Source organism: Lepus europaeus, chromosome 7 (assembly GCF_033115175.1).
Source record: "Lepus europaeus isolate LE1 chromosome 7, mLepTim1.pri, whole genome shotgun sequence".
NCBI lineage: Eukaryota > Metazoa > Chordata > Mammalia > Lagomorpha > Leporidae > Lepus > Lepus europaeus.
The window spans coordinates 53,746,144-53,766,408 of NC_084833.1; the positions used below are offsets into that span (position 1 = coordinate 53,746,144).

General features: G+C 54.3%; 1 protein-coding gene across 1 annotated transcript in view; it reads left to right on the top strand.

Annotated features, from left to right (window-relative positions):
• The window catches only part of GALNT18 (polypeptide N-acetylgalactosaminyltransferase 18), a 337,202-nt gene that overhangs the window by 158,102 nt on the left and 158,835 nt on the right, over positions 1-20,265 (top strand). The window contains exon 2 of the mRNA XM_062198112.1: positions 13,818-14,010. Within this exon, the coding sequence (XP_062054096.1) occupies positions 13,818-14,010 (193 nt within the window). The remainder of the gene's footprint in view (positions 1-13,817; positions 14,011-20,265) is intronic.

Genomic DNA, 20,265 nt, shown 5'->3' on the forward strand with positions numbered 1-20,265 from the left:
AAGTCAGAGTGGGTCCTCGTGGGAGTGGTCGGGGTATATCAAAGCCAGTGTCCTTGGGGCCAAGGCTCTTAACCCACAGGCAAATCCTAGGGGACTTTGTTCCTGAGCTTGCTGTGACTGTCTGAGGGCGTGACGCTCTGGTATTCCTGGATTCCTCCCTGTAGTCCTGTGCAGTAGGCATTGTCATCCCCATTTTACAGGTGGGGAAACTGAGGCATCTCACATTACAACTTGTCCGTCCAGTAGATGGAGCCATGGGTTGCAGAATGTGGACTGGCCAAATGTGGCCCACTGCTGCTTCTGTGAACAAAGTTTTGTTGAAACGCCGTCATGCCCATTCTCTGCACCGTCTCTGGCTGCCTTCACACTGCAGTGGCATAGCTGAGTTGCTGTGACCCTGCCGATCCCTGCTTCACACCACACTGCCTCTCAACCCAGGAAATGGAATGCAGATTGTTCGTGCATGGGCAAGTGAGCATTTCTCTGGGGAGTGGTCTGTAGCTGTCATCAGATTTTCCAAGGGTCTGGAACGCCCCTTCCATCTCCTCCTCCAAAAGTAACAACAAACAATGGAACTTCAGGGAGTTTTGAAAACCAAATTTAGGGATCCAAATGCCAACTCCCCCAGTCCAAAGTCTAGCAGAGGGAGGTGCAGCCATGGTCAGGAGCCACTTGGAAGCTGGAATAATTAACTAGAGCTAGCCAGGAAGAAAAAGGGGGTAAGAGGGTGATGACCACTGTGCCTGCCTTGCACTGTCCGAGGCTGTCTTTGGTGTACAAGAGAGGCAAGACTAAGATGACTTCAAGGTGCAGGGATGGTCGGGTGGAGATAAGGCCACGCCACAGCCCATGGCCCTCTGCTGCCCTCAGGTGCGCCTGCTCCTTTGGAGAACCTGATTGGCAGCTGATATGGTCTAAAAATGTTGCCCCAATGTTCATGTGTTGGAAACTCAACCCCCAGATTCACATGTTGATGATAGGTGGGGATGGGGCCTTGGGAAGGAAGTAGGGTTAGATGAGGCCATGAGGCTGGGGTTCCTATGACGGCGTTAGGGACTGTGGAGGAAGAGGAAGAGAGCCCCGAGCTATCGTGCTGGCTCCATCTCACCATGTGATGGCCTCTGCTGTGTTGTGATGCAGCAAGAAGGCCCTCGCCAGATGCTGGGCACTGTGATACCGGACTTTCCAGCTTCCAGAAGCTTAAGGAATAAGCTTCATTTCCTTATAAATGACCCAGTCCGTGGTGTTCTGTTATATATAGCTAAAGAAAATGGATGGAGAAAGCAGCCCTGCTCACGGTGTCAGCTGTTGCTGCTTTGGCTCCCAACAACCCTGAGAGCAGAGGGTTGGAATCTCCTTTAGATTTTGAGAGGCAGAGAGACAGAGAAAGCTCTCATCCTCTGGTTCACTCCCCCAATGCCTGCAACTGCCAGAAACTCCATCCAGGTTTTGCAGTTGGGTGCCAGAGACCCAATGACTTAGGCTATTATCTGGTACCTGCCAGAGTTAGCATTAGCAGGAAGCTGGAATCAGGAGTGGAGCTGGAACTTGAACCTAAACACCCTGATACGGGATGTGTGGGCCTCCCAATTGGTGGCTTCACCTCTAGCCCAAATGCTGACCCCTGGGACCTCCTGCTCACAGCTGGGAAAAACCACAAGATTTGAGCTCTTACTGTGGAAGCAGAAGAACGCCCCTCCTGCTCTCCACGCTGTGCACATCCTGACACTGGAGCCAGTGGCCGTCCCCTCACCTGATGCCAGGGGAATGCAGGCTGCAGATGGAATGAAGGTTGTTAACTCACAGCCGATCTTTTTTTTTTTTTTAATTTTTTTGCCAGGCAGAGTTAGACAATGAGAGAAAGAGAAAGAAAGAGAGAGACAGAGAGTTATAGACAGTGAGAGACAGAGGAAAAGGTCTTCCTTCCGTTGGTTCACTCCCCTAATGGCCACTACGGCTGGCCCTGTGCTGATTCGAAGCCAGGAGCCAGGTGCTTCTTCTGGTCTCCCTTGGGTGCAGGGCCCAAGCACTTGGGCCATCCTCCACTGCCTTCCCGGGCCACAGCAGAGAGCTAGACTGGAAGAGGAGCAACTGGGACTAGAACCTGGGGTGCCAGCGCCACAGGTGGAGGATTAGCCAAGTGAGCCACGGTGCCGGCCCACAGCTGATCTTAAAATAGGGAGACTGCCTGGGAAACTTCAGGAGGGCCTGAAATGTGGAAGAGGGAGGCATGAGAGATCCCTGCTGGGATGTGGGAAGGACTCGGCCCCTGTTGGAATGTTGCAGGAAGAGGCTAGGAGCCAAGGAAAACAGCAGCCTGTACATGCTGGGACGACAAAGCAAAGATTCTCCCCTGAGCCCTGGATGGGAGCACAGCCCTGCTGACTCCTTGACATCAGCCCAGTGAGACCCCTGTCAGACTTCCGACTTCCAGAACGGCAAGCTGATGAGTTTGTGTAGCTTGAAGCTACCAGGTGACTGCAGCAGTAGGAACCGAATCCACTTGCTGTGTGCCTAGTGGTTTGCTAAGCTTCATATCCTCTTTGCAACGATCTTAGAGGTAGATGGTATTAGCCCCATTGAACAGATGAACAAAATGAGATTGAGAGAGGTTCAAGAGCTTGATGCAAGTCACACAGCCAGTCTAGAGCCCCTTGGGCTGGTGGACTCAGCCCTCAGAGAGCCCACCCTAGCAAGGGGCACTGCTCCTGCCCACAGACCCCACCCTGCCTCGGGACTCGGTGCTCTACAGAGGCCTGCCTCTCTCCTGCAGTGCTGCCTGTGGGCCAGAGGATTCTGTCCCCTACTTGCCTGTGCCATGAGGAACAGAGTCTCTGTGCTGAAGACTTTAATGGGCTTAGACTTGAGAATGTCTGATCGCCCTCCTTCTGATGAGCTCCAAGCCTTTTCCTAGCAGACTGCACTTTTTCCTTTGAGCAGCTCCAAGGCTTCCTGGGAGAGAAAGCCTGATGGTGGGCCCACTGCTGTCCTGTGTACCCCTTGGGGCAGAGAAGCAGGGCAGCCCGCCACTACGCCACCCCCCCACTCCGCAGAACACGTCATTGACTCACGGTCAGTAGAGTTCTTCACGCATCTAAAGGTGTTTGAAAAGACCTGGAATTTTCCCTGGGGAGCCCAGGGCTCTGTGGAGCATAGCAGGTGTAGGCAAAGTGTGGCCACAAGGTGCTAAAGTCCCCCTTCCTCCCCCGGGGAGAGCACAAAGCCAGCTGCATCTTCTGCAAGAGAGGCAGAGGCCCAGGGAGTTGGGGCTTGCAGGTGTCAGTGGAGGCTTCTGCCCCTCCGGCCGGCCGCTTCCCTTAGGTCTCAGTGCCTGCCTGTGATGGGATCAGCCACAAAGGCCAGCACTTGGGGCTCCAGGCCAGAGGTTTGGAAGAGGAGGGCTCAGGAGACAGAAACCCAGGCAACCAAGCTAAAGGTGGCCGAGCGGATGCCACGGTCTGGCTGTCACAGATGTCATTGCTCCCAGTGTGGTGATGTAGACGCTTGGCTAGCAGTGCTAGGGAGAACTGCCGTGCAGTCGGGCTTCCCAGCGAGGCCCCAGCACCGGGCTCTGATGTGGGAATAATGGTGACTTCTCCCCAAGGGGCAGGAACTTACTGAAAGCCAATGAGAGAAATGTACGTTTATGGACGCTCAATTACCCCATTTCTTTTTATCTCCAAATAAAGCATGCACCAAGGCATCTCCAGAGTGGAGAAAAAAAGTTTGTTAAAAGTTGTTGAACTGCACATTTAAAATGGATGAATTTTATGGTATGTAAATTATACCCCAATAAAACATTTTTTAAAGGGCATGGAAGGAGAGGAAACCCCTTCAAAAAATTATCATGGTTGGGGGGCGGGCCTGTGGTACAGCAGTTCGGATCCCGTATCTGAGTGCCTCGTTTGAGTCCCGGTGCTGGTTCCCATCCAGCTTCCTGCTACCATGCACCCGGGGAGGCAGCAGATGATGGCTCAAGTGCTTGAGTCTCTGCGATCCATGTGGGAAACCCAGACTGCGTGCCTGGCTGCTGGCTTTGTGGGCATTTGGAGAGTGAACCAGCAGGTGGAAGATCTCTGTCCTGGTCTCCCTTTTAAACAAAGGGAAATAAATTTCAAAAAAAATTTGAGAGGTTAATTGGGAGCCACAGATGAGCCTATAAACCTCTTTGTGGGGTTGACATGTGGCACAGAGGGTTAGCTTAGGCTGCTGCTTGGGACACTGCCATCCCATATTGGAGTGCCAGTTTGAGTCCCGCCTACTCAGCCTCTGATATGGCTTCCTGTGAATTTGTACCCTGGGAGGCAGCAGATGATGTTAGCTCAAGTGCTTTGGCGCCTGCCACCATGTGTGGGAGACCAGGATGTAGTTCCAGGCCCTGGCTTCAGCCTGGCCCATTCCTGGCCGTTGCAGGCATTGGGAGGTGTGAAGCAGCAGGTGGGAGCTCTTGCTCTCTTGCTCTTTCTCTCTCTCTCTCTCAGCCTTTCAAGTAAATAAATCTCTCTCTTTTTTTAAGTGATTTGGAATGGGTCTTTGGTGCAGTGGTAAGGACACCACTTGGGACATCCATGTCTCATATCTGAGTATATGGGTTCAAGTCCCAGCTCCACTTTGGATTCTAGCTTTCTGCTAATGCATACCCTGTGGGACAGCAGGGTCCCTGACACCCATGTTGAAGACCTGGATGGAGTTCCTGGCTTCTGATTTCAGACTGGCCCAGCCCTGGCTGTTATGGGCATTTAGGGAGTGAATCAGTGGATGGGAAATATATATCTCCATTTCCATCTCTGTCTCCCTATATCTTGGCCTTTCAAATAAGTAAATAAAAATAATAATACATATTTTGAAATTTTTTATTGTAAAATACCCCTTTTAAAAGTGAAAAGACTTGGGCCAGTGCTATGGCAAATAGGTTAAGCCTCTGCCTGCAATGCCGGCATCCCATATGGGCGCCAGTTCAAGTCCTAGCTGCTCCTCTTCTGATCCAGCTCCCTGCTATGGCCTGGGAAAGCAGTGGAAGATGGCCCAAGTGCTTGGACCCCTGCACCCACATGGGAGGCCCGGAAGAAGCTCCTGGCACCTGGCTTCAGATCGGCACAGTTCTGGCCATTGCAACCATTTGGGGAGTGAACCAGTAGATGGAAGATCTCTTGCTCTCTATCTCTTCCTCTCTCTCTGTAACTCTCTCTCTCAAATAAGCAAATCTTAAAACAAGACAAAACAAAAGACTTCTTACCTGAGTGGTCGGCAATGCTTGTTCCGTGACTTAATGCTCAGACTTCAGCTTTCCGAAAGCTCCCTCTGGAGCTTTGCGGTCCACTCCTGTTTCTCCAGTTGAAGACAGAGGCTGGAAGGGGTCTTGCGTCTTGCCCAGAGACTGAATGGCAGACCCGGGAGTGGGGATAGAAGGGGTCCCAAGGAGAGTCTGGGAGGACCAGGACCTGTGCTTATCCCTGTGTTGGAGGTGGGGCCCAGTGCCCCCGTGGCAGGTGTTATCTGGCACCTGGCTCTGCCTGTCCCAGTTTCTCACACTTCCAGTCACTGGGTTCTGGATTTCATCACTAAGCCCCTGAAGCTTCCACTTTGAGCATGGCCTGAGGGCAAAAACAGAAATAGCCATGGAAACAGGACCTGTTGCCAGGCAAAAGCTCCGCCTCCCTCCTTCCTCACCCTCAAAGCCTTCTTAGCTGGTCCCTCTGCTATAGACAGGGTCATAAACCAAAGTAAAAACCACAAGAGACAAGCAGGCACCAAGGTTTTCTGGGAAAACCTCCTGAAAGGTAACCAAACCTAGGGACTAGAAGCAGAGTGGAGTCTTCTAAGAAGCAGAGCCTGGTGTGGGTAGGGCTAGGGGTCTTCAGAGACCCCCTGGGGAGCCCCAAACCATTTCACCTCTGGTTGCCTCCATGCAATGTGACCCTCCTGTTGTCCTGTTGCCATGTCCTAAGACCCAAGGGCTTGTTGGTATCTGGGCTGTCACTTAGGAAGAGGACTGGGCTTCAGCTTCTTTTGCAACTCCCCCCAAAAGCCATGGACGTCAGAATTCCCACCTACCTGCAGCTGGCCAGGCAGGCGCTGGCACAAAGGCTCAGCCTCAGAAGCTGGGGATCTCCAGCAACCTGGTCCCAGAAAGGGCTGGCAGCGTTAACAACATCTGTCTCACTGCAGGGCCCGTTTCCTCGCCACTGTTGTACAGTGTCAGCACGGCCAAGGCCATAGAGCAAAAGCCAGCTACCCAGGCGGGCCAGCCCTCCGTTTGGGGCTTCCCATGGAAGCAGCCACCCCATGCAGGTGTTTGTTCCACTTTCAGCTTCAGTGGCTTCAGGAACCTCAGCAGCATTGGCAGGGTCTCCAGATGTGCTCCTCTTCCTTGGCCCATTAGCCCGTGACAATGCTTGGAGCCACGGCTTTTGTTGCATTAATTGCTCAAAGCTTTGCAAGCTCTTTCCTGCTCCACTTCCCTCCTGTCTCTGTGCATTAGCATGGAGGCTGTCAGGATGTAGCTGTAAATTTCCTCTCTCATTAATGGGCTGTGTGTCGGGTACTGAGGGCATATCTCTGAGCCCATATTGTGGCATTTCCTGAGGCCCTGTGTGATCATGGGTAGAACTTTCTGGAAATCAGGTCATGGACCAGATCATTCCCCTATGGGGAAGCAGATGAGCTGAGAGAGGGAGTCTCCAGAAACCTTCCTATTCTCAGTAGCGCATCTAGGGAAAGGCCCGAGCATGTGATAGCAATGGCTGAACACCAGCCAGCAAGGCTTGGTGTGGGCGCTCACTGGTTTGCAGGAGGTTTGATGCAGCAGCAGCAGCAGGGTGCTGGGGCCCTGGCTAGGCCAGGCCTGGGCCTTTTAGCTGCTACTGTGAAGAGACATGGAGCCTCCTGAGAAAAGGACCAGAGCACCTGGAGCTGCACGGTTTGGAGGGTCTCTTCGCAACAGCTGTTCAGCGCCGCTGTGAAGGTGTTCCGCAGTTTAGCAATGGGTGTGAAAGAGTACAGACCAAGCAAGTAGCCCCTGGGGCCTGAAGTTTCTGCATCCTCAAGCCAGCCCATGATATGCAGGGGCTTAAACGCAGCAGCAAGCCCTGTGGTGTCCTGAGCTGAACTTTCCTCTCAACTGCAACGGGAGTGATATGATCTACATCCCGGGGGAAGCAGCAGGGCCCAGCCCGGCCACCTGCAGTGGAGTTGGGGTACAGTGTACTAGGGGATCAGCAAGGGCAAGCGCTGCACAGTAGACACCCAAGGCCTGGGCCTGCGCTCTGCCTCCTAGGGCAGTTACCCTTGGTGACACCTGCGTGTTGACTTTGGGATGTAAGCTTCAGGAACCGCTTCAAACGATGGGGCAAATCCCGCGCCTTTAAGCCTCTGGTTTCCATCACGGCTCTTCCTTCCCCGTCCATAGGCTGGCCCAGGCCTGCTGAGTTCTTGGTAGCTGTGCCTCTGTTTCCCAGCTTTTGGATCTGCGTGGCCCTCTGTCCAGTGGCCCTGAACTCCACCATGGGCTCTCTCCTGCTTCTGCATCTTGCCCTTGTTGGCCCCTCCTGTGTGGGGTGGGAGTCTTCCCTAGAGTGGGCCTGCAGGTCTCACCCGTTCTGCAGAGTTTATCAAGCATCCCCTCCTCCAGGGAGCCTTCCATACTCTCAGGGACCCCGTAGCATTTTGTGCCCCCTCCGCGCGAGCGTTGATGGCACTCGCTCTATGTCTTCCTTTCCTGCCATATCGAATGATGCAAGAGGACTGGGGAAACCTGTCAGTAGTCTTTAGACTTCAGCACTAGGCTGGCACTGAACAAGCTTGTATAAACAATTGTTACTTAGCTGGCAAAAGGTGTTGCTGCCCTCAGTGGGCAGAGCTGGCAGCACCGAGGCCCAGCAACCAGGGAAGGGCAGGTATGGAGGAGCCCCCATGAGGGCATTCTTGGGGTGAGCAGCAATGGCTGCTCCTTGGGCTCCTCAGAGGGGGTCGCTCAGCATTTGTCTGAGAAAAGTCAAGGGCAAGGATGGAGCCAGCCCTGTCCCTGTCACTATCACAGTGGCATGCTCTGGACGGGGGGCACTCGGGAGGGAGGACAGGTGCCAGCGTGTCTGCTGGAGCTAACAGGACACTGAGAACTGAGGCCTGGGACAGGAGGGACCACCTGGCCTGACTCCCCAATGCCCTGTGATTCAGGCTGGGTGCTTCCCGGAGGTTGCTTGGGGCAGCTGGTTGGGAGATGTGGGGTCTCCCCACCTTGCCACCTTCTGCACCTGGGCTTCTGGAAGGAAGGACACTTGCAGCCTTCAGTGACCTCTTTCTGGTTCGGAGCCCTTCCAGGCGAGAGTCGAAAGGGGAGGGGGGAGAAGGGAGAGGTTCCTGGGTACTCACTCAGTGTGCAGTCCTCTTGTAGATGCTTGGGGGAGATGGCAGCTACTTCTGTGGGATAAGGATGACCACCAGGGAGCCCCAGGAGAGCAATGGGGGCTGTCCACCAACCACTGATGCCTTATAGCTGCCCAAGGCTGAGCACAGGTGAACCAGGTGTGTTGGGGATGTGCCCTGGCCGCACCTGCGCTGGCATGAAGGGACAGGGCTCCAGTCGCCGTGCCACTCCCTCTGAAGGGTTTGGGTCACCCCGGCAGGTGGGGGCTCTCTGACTCCCACCGTGACCTGCTGCTCCCGCCATATTCATTCATTCACTGACATGGGCTGAGCACTGAGTGCTGCTCTAAGCACCAGGGATTCAGCTGAAAATGAAGCAAATTCCTGACTTCAGGGCTCACAGTGTGGTCAGGAGAGAGAGAAACACAAGGGACAAGCAGTACAAATGGGGAAAGTGTGCACCTGCTATGAAGGGGGCTGGCTGCAGGAAAGACCCTGCCAGGAAAGTAGCTATTGAATAAAGGAGAGGAAGTAAGGGGTGCACGCCCAGAGGAAGGGGAGGGAGCTGCCTGAGCCAAGGTCCTGGGCTGGTGGCTCCTGGCGTGGCTGCAGAGGAGGGGCTGGGCCCTGTGACATGGGCGGGTTCTTGCAGGAGTCAAGAGGGAAGGTGGAAGGTATTGCAGGCCCCTGAGCAAGGAGGGAGGTAGCATGGTGATGAGAGCTTGGCCCAGGGTCCTCTGCCAGGGCTCCCCACCTGCCCAGCCACCTGGATCGTGGCAAGTCAGGGAAGGTGGGAGGAGGCTTTGCCACTTTTGTGTCACTGAAATGCTACCCGGGACCCCCGTGTGGCTCTCTGGTGCAGCAGCTCTTTCAGCCTTCCCCATCACTCCCTGAGCCCCGGGTGAGTGTGCAGGGCTGGGTGAGGAATGGGTTGGAGTAGCAAATTCCTGGCTGTCAACAGAATCCCTCAAACGCACTGGCTCTGCGGCTGGGTTCAGCACCCTGTGCCCTGCTCCCCTCCACCTTGAATGAGCCCTGGATATTTGTTTCTCTTAAGTCACCTTGCCAGATGCTCAGACACACTCAAGAAAGCTGGGCCCCCAAAGGGGCCTCGGCCCAAGTTCCCCCCAACCACCACCATAGGAGGTGCCTTGTCCTTGGCAGAGACATATCCCAGCGTGTGGCTGCCACCCAATGTGTCCAGGCTCCCCTGGAGCCCTGCAGATGACCCAGCCCGCTCACTTCCCTGCGGCCTCTCTGCCTGTCCCTTCAACACGTCTCCTTTGCTGGACAACCGCATGGGTCTGGAGAGGGAAGTTGGTCACTTAAGAGTGGGTCACTTGTCAGTGACATGGAGTTCCTTCTTCTGGGGCTACCCACAGCAGTGTGTCTCAGGGCTGGGGCTCCCAGGCAGGGGCATCTCTCCATCTAAACTCAAGCAGGGTTGGTGTAAAAGCACCCTGAGGGACCTGTGGGATTGTAGGTCCTCAGCAGCTGGTGTTTATTAAGAGCTTGCCATGCACCACAGACTGTCCCTCTTAATACTCTATGAGGAGTGTGTAGTTGTTAGCAACCCCATTTTCCAGATGTGGAAACTGAGGCCCAGGATAACCAGTAAATGGTACAGCGGCAGGGTAAACCCCAGGAGTGACTCCACCACAAGTGTTCTTAGCTTGTTCTTTGGAAGGGAAAGAAAACAGGAATGGAGTTACACATAGCAAGGCCTCCATACCTAAGGGAGTCACTAGTAAGGTGTAGAGCAGAGTTGGCAAGCTGGTGTTTCCAGCTTCGTGGGCTGTATGGTCTGTCATGCCCACTCAACTCTGCCCTGCAGGCTCTGAAGCAGCCACAGACAAGATGCACAAACGGGTGCAATTGTGTTTCCACACAGTTTTGTTACAAACAGAGGTGGTGGTCCAGATTTGTCCCTTGGCCTATGATGTGACACCTGTGGTGCAGAGGAAAGACTATGGCATCTGGAGGAAGCCAGACTGTTGTTGATTGTCCCTGATGAGCTGGGTGACCTTGGATTCGTTGTTTAACTTTTCCATCTTTGGTTTCCTCATATATAAAAATGCACTGCTATGGTTTTCTTATGAGCTGACTTACTCAAAAATGACGCATCAAGCCCCATATAGCAGGAGCCAAAAATACAGCAGGAACAAGACAGACATGGCCCTGTCCTCCTGGAGCCCACACCCATCGGGACAAGGACAGATAGCCTTGGCTAAAGAACACAGTACTTGGCTCTTGGCAGGAACTCAACTGATATTGCTTCCTTCCCTTGATCCTGGGCCTCATTTGTCTTTTTCAGGTCCCACTGGGTTCAAGCTTGTGGCCATTCCTAGTCATGTTGAGTAAAAAGGTACACACATCACCCAGGATTCAAATATGTTTGTAATCCATTACTATGCAACACAGGCCTAATTGTGAATCATAATTTTTTTCATTAGCTGATCTCATTTTACTTGGTAATATCCACTTGAGCATTGGAGAGCAATAAAACTGTATTTCCTTTAAATATTATATGATTCAGTTGGTTCACTGATTTAGAGTTTTACTGCCCCCTTTCCAAATGAGTGAGTCACACATCTTCCCAGAGATAACAAGGAAACAAGGACCTTCAAGATCATACGAGGCTGTGCCTCCCTTCGCACACGCCAAGCAGGGCAGAAGGATGAGCATGTGGTCCCCAAGTTCCGGAGTGGAGCTCGGGGCAGGCCAGCACAATCCTGAAGACTCTCTCGCTTTGCTCGTAGAAATGCAAGCACGACTTGCATGTTAACCCCAGGGGATCCTCATCTGTGCGATGTAGCTGGGTTTCCCTTTGTATCTTGAAGGACGATTGGTAACCAGGGTGATATATCATGTTTGTCTGTGGAACTCACATGTATGCCAACCCGTTGCACATAGAGACCATAGAGCATGGTGCCAGAGCCACTGTCTGGGGCTCCCCAGGATTGAGCCCCAGCTACTGTACTTCCTTCCATGTAAGCCTGGCTGGGTTTCTTATCCTCTCTGTGCCTGACTTTCTGTGTCTGTAAAATGGAGGTGACAATGGTTCCTCTGTCGTAGTGTGAGGTGAGCTTCAGTGTGAGAAATGCTGGGAACAGAGCCCGGAGTCACCTGTGTGTGTGTGTCTATGTGTGTGTGTCTGTGTGTGTGTGTGTGTCCAGCTGGGAGCAGGCATTCTCAAGAGGAGATGAGCCTTTTGCAAATTCTCCCAGTGAGTTTGACCGACATTGGGACTCTGTTTATGTGTCTTATTTGTTTTTTGAACTTTGATTGATTTATTTGAGATGCAGAGAGATGGAGTGGGACAGAGTTCTCCTTTGCTGGTTCACTCCCCAAATTCCTGCAATAGGCAAGAATAGGCCAGGCTGAAGCCAGGACCTGGGAACTCAATCTGAGTCTCCCACAGGGTAGCAGGAACCCCATTACTTGAGCCGTCACCACTGCCTCCCAACGTGTGCATAAGTAGGACACTGGAATCAGGACTGGAGCCAGGAATTGAACCCAGGAACTCCACTGTGGAACACGGGAGTCTTAACTGGTGAACTAACTGCTAACCTAAACAACTGCTCCTCCACGTCCTGTTGCCTCTCTCTCACTGGCATCGGCATGCTCTCTCTGCTTTCAGCATGGGGTGCCCCTATACTGCACAGTCTCTGGGCACTCTGAGTGGTGGAGACTTGCTGCTGCTGAGCAGCCCTTCCATGTTGGGGGAGCCTGGCTCTTGGAAGGCTCCCCGTTTTGTTGCCAGGCTCTTCTCTTCTAGATAAGCTCTGAGGAGAGTGTCCCAAGAAGCAGTGGTGTTGCAATGGCATTGTGGCATAGAAGGTTAAATCACCATCTGCAGCTCCAGCATCCTATAAGGGTGCCAGTTTGTGTCCCAGCTGCTCCACTTCCAATCCAGCTCCCTGCTAGTGGCCTGGGAAAGCAGCAGAAGATGCCAAGTGCTTGAACTCCTGCACCCACATGGGAGACCTTGAAGCTCCTGGCTCCTGGCTTCAGCCTGGCCCAGCCCTGGCTATTGCAACCATTTGGGGAGTGAACGAGCTGATGGAAGACTTCCCTCTTAGCCTCTGCCACTCAATCTCTGTAACTCTACCTTTGAAACAACGAACAAAGAGTGGTATCTATAGTTCTGAGCTCCTTGGCCTTGAAGACCTGCAACTGTAGCCCTTTGCCTTTCTGCAGCCTGTACCTTTAATTGTGCTGTACACTCAATGGCTCCAGCCACACAGAGAGGGGACATTGGCAGGTGTCCCAGGCCTGGCTCTTCTGTCCCTGACCTGCTTCTACTTTCTCTGATCTCTGTCTCATTCCATGCTCCTGGCTCCCTCTCTTGCTTACATCACATATTTATGAGCATGGAAGGTGCCATCCAATGGGCTTGGCATCTCTGTCCAGTTTCTCTGATTTCTGACCTTGAATGATTTACCTGACAACCTGTCACAGGGAATTCATTCCCAAGTCCTGGCCTGTCACCCTGTGTCCTGGCAAGATCTGTCCATTACCCTGCTATACGAGAGAGTTGTAAATGACTTTCCCTTGCTGTAATAACCCCAATTACCATGGACTGTGCACTGCGTCTGAGACATATGCTGACTTAAGTGCAGTATATACATTTGGGTGGATATAAAGATCCCTGTGTTACAGGGGGGGGGGGGGATTTCAGCCTAGGGAGAGTGAGCATTTGCCATGCACGTGAGAGCGTGTGGCAGGGCACACTCCACATGCTCCAGGACTGTGTGATCCAAAGCTTCTGTTCTGTGGCCAGCAATGCACCCTCCCCTTTCTCAGGACAGTGCTGGGAAATCAGGAGCTGTCCTTGACCTGGTCAGGGGCTGCTTCTGTGCGGTCCACCTGGGGGCCGGTGAGCAGGGCCACCTGTGTCATTGAGTCCCTGTTCTGGTGGGAAAGCCTGGAAGCAGCCCTACCGCTGCTCACAGCCAGGTAGACGTCCCGCAGTGGAGCCAGGCGGTGGGAACGAGGGAGGCTGGCAGGGCGGGGCAGAGGAGTGGACCCCAGCTAGGGGGCCTGGCAGGGGGCAGGCCCAGGACTAGAAGGGCCCGGGATGCTGGCTGGGAAAGCAAGGCTGGAGCCCAGGATGAGCCCTGAGGCTAACATCTCTGCCAGGGAGGGGCTTTTGCTGTGAAGCCCTGGGGCACCTGGGCGTCAGGGTCCTGGGCACCAGCATCTTGGCAGACCCCAATGAGTTCACTTCTCCATTTCCTGTGCTTGGCGTTTGCTAGATGGATGAATGCATGGATTTATGGATGAATGAGTCTTGGGGAGGAGTGAACATTCCAGTCTCTCTCCAACCACCACCCCTCCCCCCCCCGCCGGCCAAAGAAGGGGCTGAAATTGTGAGGAAGGGGAAAGGGGTTGTTGTGGTCTGTACGGGGGTGCACTCTGACCCTCTGTCTCCTTGTCCCTTCTTTCTCCAGAGGCTCCCGCCAAGCCTGAGGAGGCAGAGGCTGAGCCCTTCACAGACTCCTCTCTGTTTGCACACTGGGGCCAGGAGCTCAGCCCCGAAGGCCGCCGCGTGGCCCTGAAGCAGTTCCAGTACTATGGCTACAACGCCTACCTCAGTGACCGCCTGCCCCTCGACCGACCCCTGCCCGACCTCAGACCCAGTGGGTGAGCAGAGGCGGTGGGTGGGGGGGTCCCTATCGGGCAGCCCGTGGGAAGAGTGGGCTGGGGCAGGGCTTGGCGTCTGCATGGGTCTGTCCTCTTAGCCTGCACCAGGCAAGTCTCCCACTTCTCCCTGCCTCAGTTTCTCCAGCTGATGCATGGAGAAGGGCTTTCTTCCATGAGAGCGTTTGAGGATTAATAACCTAATTTACTCCTTAAGGGCGCCAGAATCATCTGGCATTCCCGTTCATATGTCATTTTAACCCAATTATGTGCATTTTTATGGGCAATTTTTTCGCCCTGTAAATTAGTTTTTGGAAATGCATCCGTCTTCCTGGACTAACAAGCCATTGTGCCCGACAGAGATGCCTGTGTCGACTTCTCTCTTTGTCACACGAGGATGTTCCTTTAAGGGTCACTTAGAATTTTTATTACTCCTAATTATTAAAAATGTGGGCACGTGCCACAGCTGAGAAAATCTCATTAACTTTGGTGAGCTCACCCACACCTGCTTTTCCCCTCTTTCTCCTGATTTTAAAATTTTTCTTAAAACCACAGACTGCTATGCGTGTATATCTGCAGTCTCTGGGCAAGATCTTGCTACTGGATTTGGAGGCTGTATTTTTTTTAGGGAGAAGTGTTCCATTCACCCCGTAGACATTATTGAGCACCTGCTGTGTGCTATATAATTGGGTTTGGTTGTTCCTGGACCCGGAGGGAGAGAACGTGGCTGGGATGTAAGAACGAAAGGGCTGCTGAGGAGCTACAAAAGGAGAGAAGAGTGTATAGGCATGTAAAGGGTAATTATTAAGCACTTACTGCATGCCCGCATAGTCTGAATAGAGATAGAATAGTGAACAAAGCAGGAATCCCAGCCTTCACAGAACCTGCATTCAAGTTGAGTGGGAACAGAAATAAGCAAACCAAGTCAAATCTGCCGCATGCTGGCTGGCACTAGGTGCTACGTTGAACATAAAGTTCAAGAGAGGGAGTTAGGGACTGCCTGGGACAGGGGTAGAGGAGCGTACATTCTTATGAGTGGTCAGAGAAGGCATCATTAAAGAAGGTGAGATCTGAACAAAGACCTGGAGATGAGGCCACAAGCCACGTGAACACTCAAGGGGAGAAACGGCCCCTGCAGAGACACCAGCATGTGCCAAGGCCCTGAGGTAGCAGCATGCTTGGCTTGTTTGAAGAAGAGAAAGAGGATCTATATGGTTGGAACACGAGGGAAGTTGTAGCAGATGAGGTCAGAGGGGCAGGAGGAAGCGGATCAAATAGGGCAGATGTTCTCCACCTTGGCTGTTCACTTGACTCATCAGGGAGCTTCCAAATCATGCTGATGCCAGGGCCACACCCAAACCAATTAAATGAGAGATGCTGTGGGTGCACTCAGCATCAGTACTGTTTAAGACCCTAGGGGACTCCAGTGTGCAGCCAGCCTGAGCATCCCAGGAGTGGGGCTTCACGGCTGTTACAAGGTGTGTGGCTCTGACTCCGTGGGTTGAGGCTCGGTGGGGAAGGGCCTGAGCAGAGTAGTGTGTGCGCTGACTCAGAGCTGGGAACAGGTGAATGGGGCCGGAGGGAAGCAGGGAGGAGGGCGTCTAGGCCTCTGCACATCCAGGGATGATTGGACCATGACCGAGATGGGGCTGGAGGGTGGGCATAGCCTGCAGGTGCCTTCAGCTAGGGCCACAGCCTCTGCCTGATGGGATGCCTGGGGATGGGGGAGCAGCAGGTTGGACGTGGGGGCTCTGGAGGAGGGGTTGCCAGGAGGAGCTGGAACCCCCTGGCTTCTGCAGGGGGCCTCAGCCGGGACCCTTGGCTAAAGAGCCGTTGTGGACTTTGTAACCAGATCTGGCACAAGACACAGGCCTGGCTCAGTGTATGTTCAGATTTAAAGAGAAAGTACAAAGGAAGCCAAGGGTAGGGTGGATCTTAAAGACTCCAACCTGTCGTGACGATCACCGGCATTTACGGCAATAACCTCGCTATTTGGACCACACCAGTAGGCAAGGCTGGTGTGTAGTCTTCCCATTCCTAGTGGAGGAAACCAGGGAGCAGAGAGGGCCGGTGTGTCTGAGGTCACAGTGACAGATGGGGCCAAACCGAACCTTGAACCCTCGTGACCAGCGGCCAGATCCTGGCGCGGGACATCGGCCCACAGCTGTGTTAATTTCCAAGGGGCATGGCTCGGCCGAGCACTTCACCCTCCACTGAGAGAGCGTCCTGCTGCCCGAGGGTCAGGGAGGACCCTCATGGGCGGAGTCAGTTTCCTGCTGAGCTCTTGGAGGCCACAATTACCCGTGAGCAGGCTGCACGGGAGCCAGCCTGCCACCCAGCAGCGAGCTGCACTGTGCTCAGGGCTTGCACACCTCCCCCTCCCATGCAAGGTGATTCTGCCCACTCTCCTTTCTAGGCAGAAAAACCCAATCTCTGAGGTCAGGCAGTAAGAGCTGAACCTTCTCTCTCCACACGCGGGGCTCTGTGCGTGTGGCTTTGACATTGGGCTGTCTGTCGTTACATGTGGATGGAGAAGGCTCTCAGTGCCACTTCAGAGGCACACACACCCAACATGGGAGAGCTGCGAGGGCCACTCGAAGCAGGATGTGCTTCTTAGGTAAAGCTGTGCCTCTAGGTGTCTGTGACAGCCTGAACAGTCCTGCCTGTGACAAGGCGCACCCTGTTGATTCATTCTGGAATTCTGGAACCATCTTTTCCATAACTTAACCCTCATCCCTTTCAAACTAGCTGGCAAACATTTGTCTCAAATGAGCCATGTTTTCAGGCATGTGTGTGGGGCATTATTTCTATTAACTCTTTGACTTCTCGCTTAACTTTCTGTTATTAGTCTCCATTCTACACAAGAGGAACCTGGAGCTCAGGAGGATGGTGTAGCCTGCCCAGGGCTACTGGTGGCAGAGCTGGGTGTGAACCCAGGTGGTCTGGCAGTAGAATCCGTGTATGTAACCACTGTGCTATACTGCCACAAAGTGTTGATTTGAGTGGGAGGCTTGCTCTAATAATCCATCGCTGAGAGTTTGGGAGAGCAGAAGGAGCATTATTTTAGGGAACATCAAACCCATTACCAGGGCTCAGAGCTGAGGCCTCAGCTACAGCTGCTGTTGGAATTTGGCCCAAGATGGATGAGCAGGAGCCCCCTTGTCTCCAGGAGAATCCTGCAGCCTGGCTGTGGGGTTGGCTGGAACCCCAGAGCCTCTCCTTAACTCCTGTTTGCCCTTGGGGGCCTCTGTGCCTGGAGGGGTGTCTGGGTTCTGCCCTTTGCTCTTGGTCCTCCTGCTGTGCTAACCCCGACATTACACCCAGCTTCATTCCTGGACTGGAAAGTGGGTGTTCAGAATCCTGGGCCACCCCCACCCCTTCACCTCTCGCCGTCCCTTGTGGAGTCTCCTTTCTTAGGGCTGGAAGACATCATCCCACCCACCTTGTCACCTGACCAGGGCCACATGGCGCTCAGGGCATGAGACACAGTCAGAACATCCCCAGAAGGAGATGGTCCATCCATCTGGTTGCTGACTTCACTAATTTACTCATCCCACAAACACTTCTGAGCATCTCACATGCACTGGGCACCTAGAAAAGCACCTGACAGCTCCCAGGAGCTCCCCTGACAAACCAGAGTGGAAGGTGGCGAGAGGGCAAGGGAGGTGGTCAGGACACCTGCTGATGATCTCTGCGCACCCCCACCCCGCCGGCCCGGGGCAGGGGGAGGGGAGACCCTTTCCTGGGCTCCAAGTAAATCAAGGCCTGAATTTGATGGCCCACAGAAGTCCTGTCTGCCAGTGGCAGGGAGGCGGGGCTTGGAGAGTGACATTGCCTCAGAGCCTCTGACCGTCCTCTCCCAGGAAAGGGAGGATGGGGGAACAGCAGCAGTTTCTTCAAGCTCATGTGTGCAGAGAGAGGACAAACTTCAGGGCACGGGGCCCATTGGCCTCTGGGGAAATAAAAAAGCCATTCAGTCTCCCCACCTCGTGGCAGGGTCTGAAGGTCCCTGGGCCATCGAGGTGGGATGACCCAGGGGACACAGGACAAGGACATGGCTGGCGACATCGCAGACCTTGGGACTGGGCAGGGTGCTTGTTTCTTCCTGGAGGAGAAGAGGCCCCTCAGGGTTGATGGAAGAACGGCCGCCCCTAGGCTGGCAGGACTCGGTTCCCTCCCTCCCGCCTGTCCCCAGCTGTGGCGTAAGGCAGGCGCAGCTTTCCCTGCCCTTCCTCTTCCTGCTCCCAGCATCCACCCTCTTCCTCCTCATCCACAGGCTCTCAAAGAGCCTGGCAGGGCAAAGAGAGGGACATCAAGTTTGCCTTGGGGTATGGTCTACAAAGGCCCACGGCTTCGTCCCAACTCATCCAGCTGTATAGTTGAGGTCTGTGTGCTGGACTGTATCTAAGTTCACATCATTGATTTCCAAGAGGAACGTTTAAGAAAGGGATCCCGGAAGTCCTTTGCCTGATGGCAGAGAGGGAGGATGAAGGCAACAATTTTCTGGGGGCCGCTGAGAGTGGGGTGTGAGCTGTGGGGAAGGGAGGTCCGTGGGTTGGAGCAAGCTCGGCTTTGGGCAGTGAGGGCAGTGGCCGCTAGGCCAGGCAGATGGCCGCTCAGTGCCCACATGCTCCCCAGCGACAGGTTGCCTGCAGCGTCTCTGCCGCCAAACAGGGTTCAGGGGCTCGCCTGAGGGCCATGTGCCTGCTCTCTGGAGGACTGTGGGTGCAGGGAGCAGAGTGGGGCAATGGGTCTCAGGCTCCTGGCCTATTGTGTTACCATGGCAACGCTGGGCCTGCCTCCCAGGTAGCTCAGGGCAGAGCCTCGGGCAGGCACCACTTCTTGTTCTTGCTGGCGGAGCTTCAGAGGCGCTGGGCCTTGTCCGCAGTGAGGTTTTCTTTCCGGGGTCCCCTGGGGTGCGTGCGCCTCCCTCCCAGGGGTTAGGGTGGATGGGTTCTCAGGTTGCCAGCTGGTTGAGGGCCTGAGCGGTTGGGAAAGGGATTGGGCTAATTTTGCACAGCCGTAGATGAGGGCAATGAGACACATGCACAGCCAAGCCCACAGAGGAGCCCAGGTCTGAGTGGGGGCTCCATGCAGACCTCAGAGTGGGAGTGGCAGGCCAGGAGCATGCTATCTCTCTAGAGCAGGCACTGCAGGTCAGAACAGCCTGGGGAGTCCCAGAGTATGATTTCTCCCCAGCCCCAGAGTTCTGGGTGTGAGAGGCCGTGCCAGAGCTCGGTTCTGCTGGAGAGCAGCGGTGTCCCATTCTCCCATGTCGCTTGCCTTCCCCTGCCCTGGAATCTTGGTTCTGCTCCACTTTCCTCAGTTCTGGTTGCCACAGGCCAGGCCCACTCACCCTCTATCCCTCCATCCAGAGACATGTGGTCCCAGATGTGGCTTTCCCACCAGAGCCAGCTGACTGGTGTTCCCTGGGATGTTGTGCTTTGAGCCCAGGGATCCCACAGTCCCTGGAGCTCTAGAAGGTCTTGTGTGTTGCCTGCACTGGAAATGATTACTTTCCCTGTGTCCTCCTGATGCTCCATGTGTTACATGGCAGATCCTTCCTCTAACACTGGTGCAGTCACCTGAGAGGTTGTTGACCTCCTTCTAGATGAAAGTTGGGTATGACAATGATCACCTGTTCTTGGAAGTTGTCGGCGATTTCTGTGCCAAATTCTGTTCCCAGATCTGGTCTGGCCCAGTTCTGTTGCATCGCAGGCTGTGAAACCACTGTGCTGATGTCTGCTGTCTCATCCACAGCTAGGCCAGGGCTACAGTGAGTGCCCTGTCCCTGCCTCCACTGTCCCCTCTTCCTCCCTCCGACTGTTGCATGGTGACCCAGTCTCACTGGAGGGGATGCACCGCTCAGGGATTCCATTGCCATCAGGTCGTGGTGGAACATCCACCTGCAGAGCTGGGCTCCTCCTGCACCTGCTGCTGACTGAGCTTCTCCTCTATGCTGGACCCTGTGTAGGCACCAGGGGCGCCTGCTGTGCAGACATGGTGTTGATCTCGACAGTCGAGTGGAGACACTGCTCCCTGTGAAATAATCACGCATCAAAGCACATGTGATGTCCTACATGTGACATGAAAGAAGAGCAGAGGCGGCTGCTGTCCCGGGGGAGCTAGCCCAGCCCAGGAGGTGAAGTGAGTCTCTACTGGGTTCTGTAAGGAACTGAATCTGCAGGTGACCACAAATGGAGGTGGGGAGGGTTTGTCAGCCAGCGCGGACCCAGAATCACAATCAGAAGCCAACTT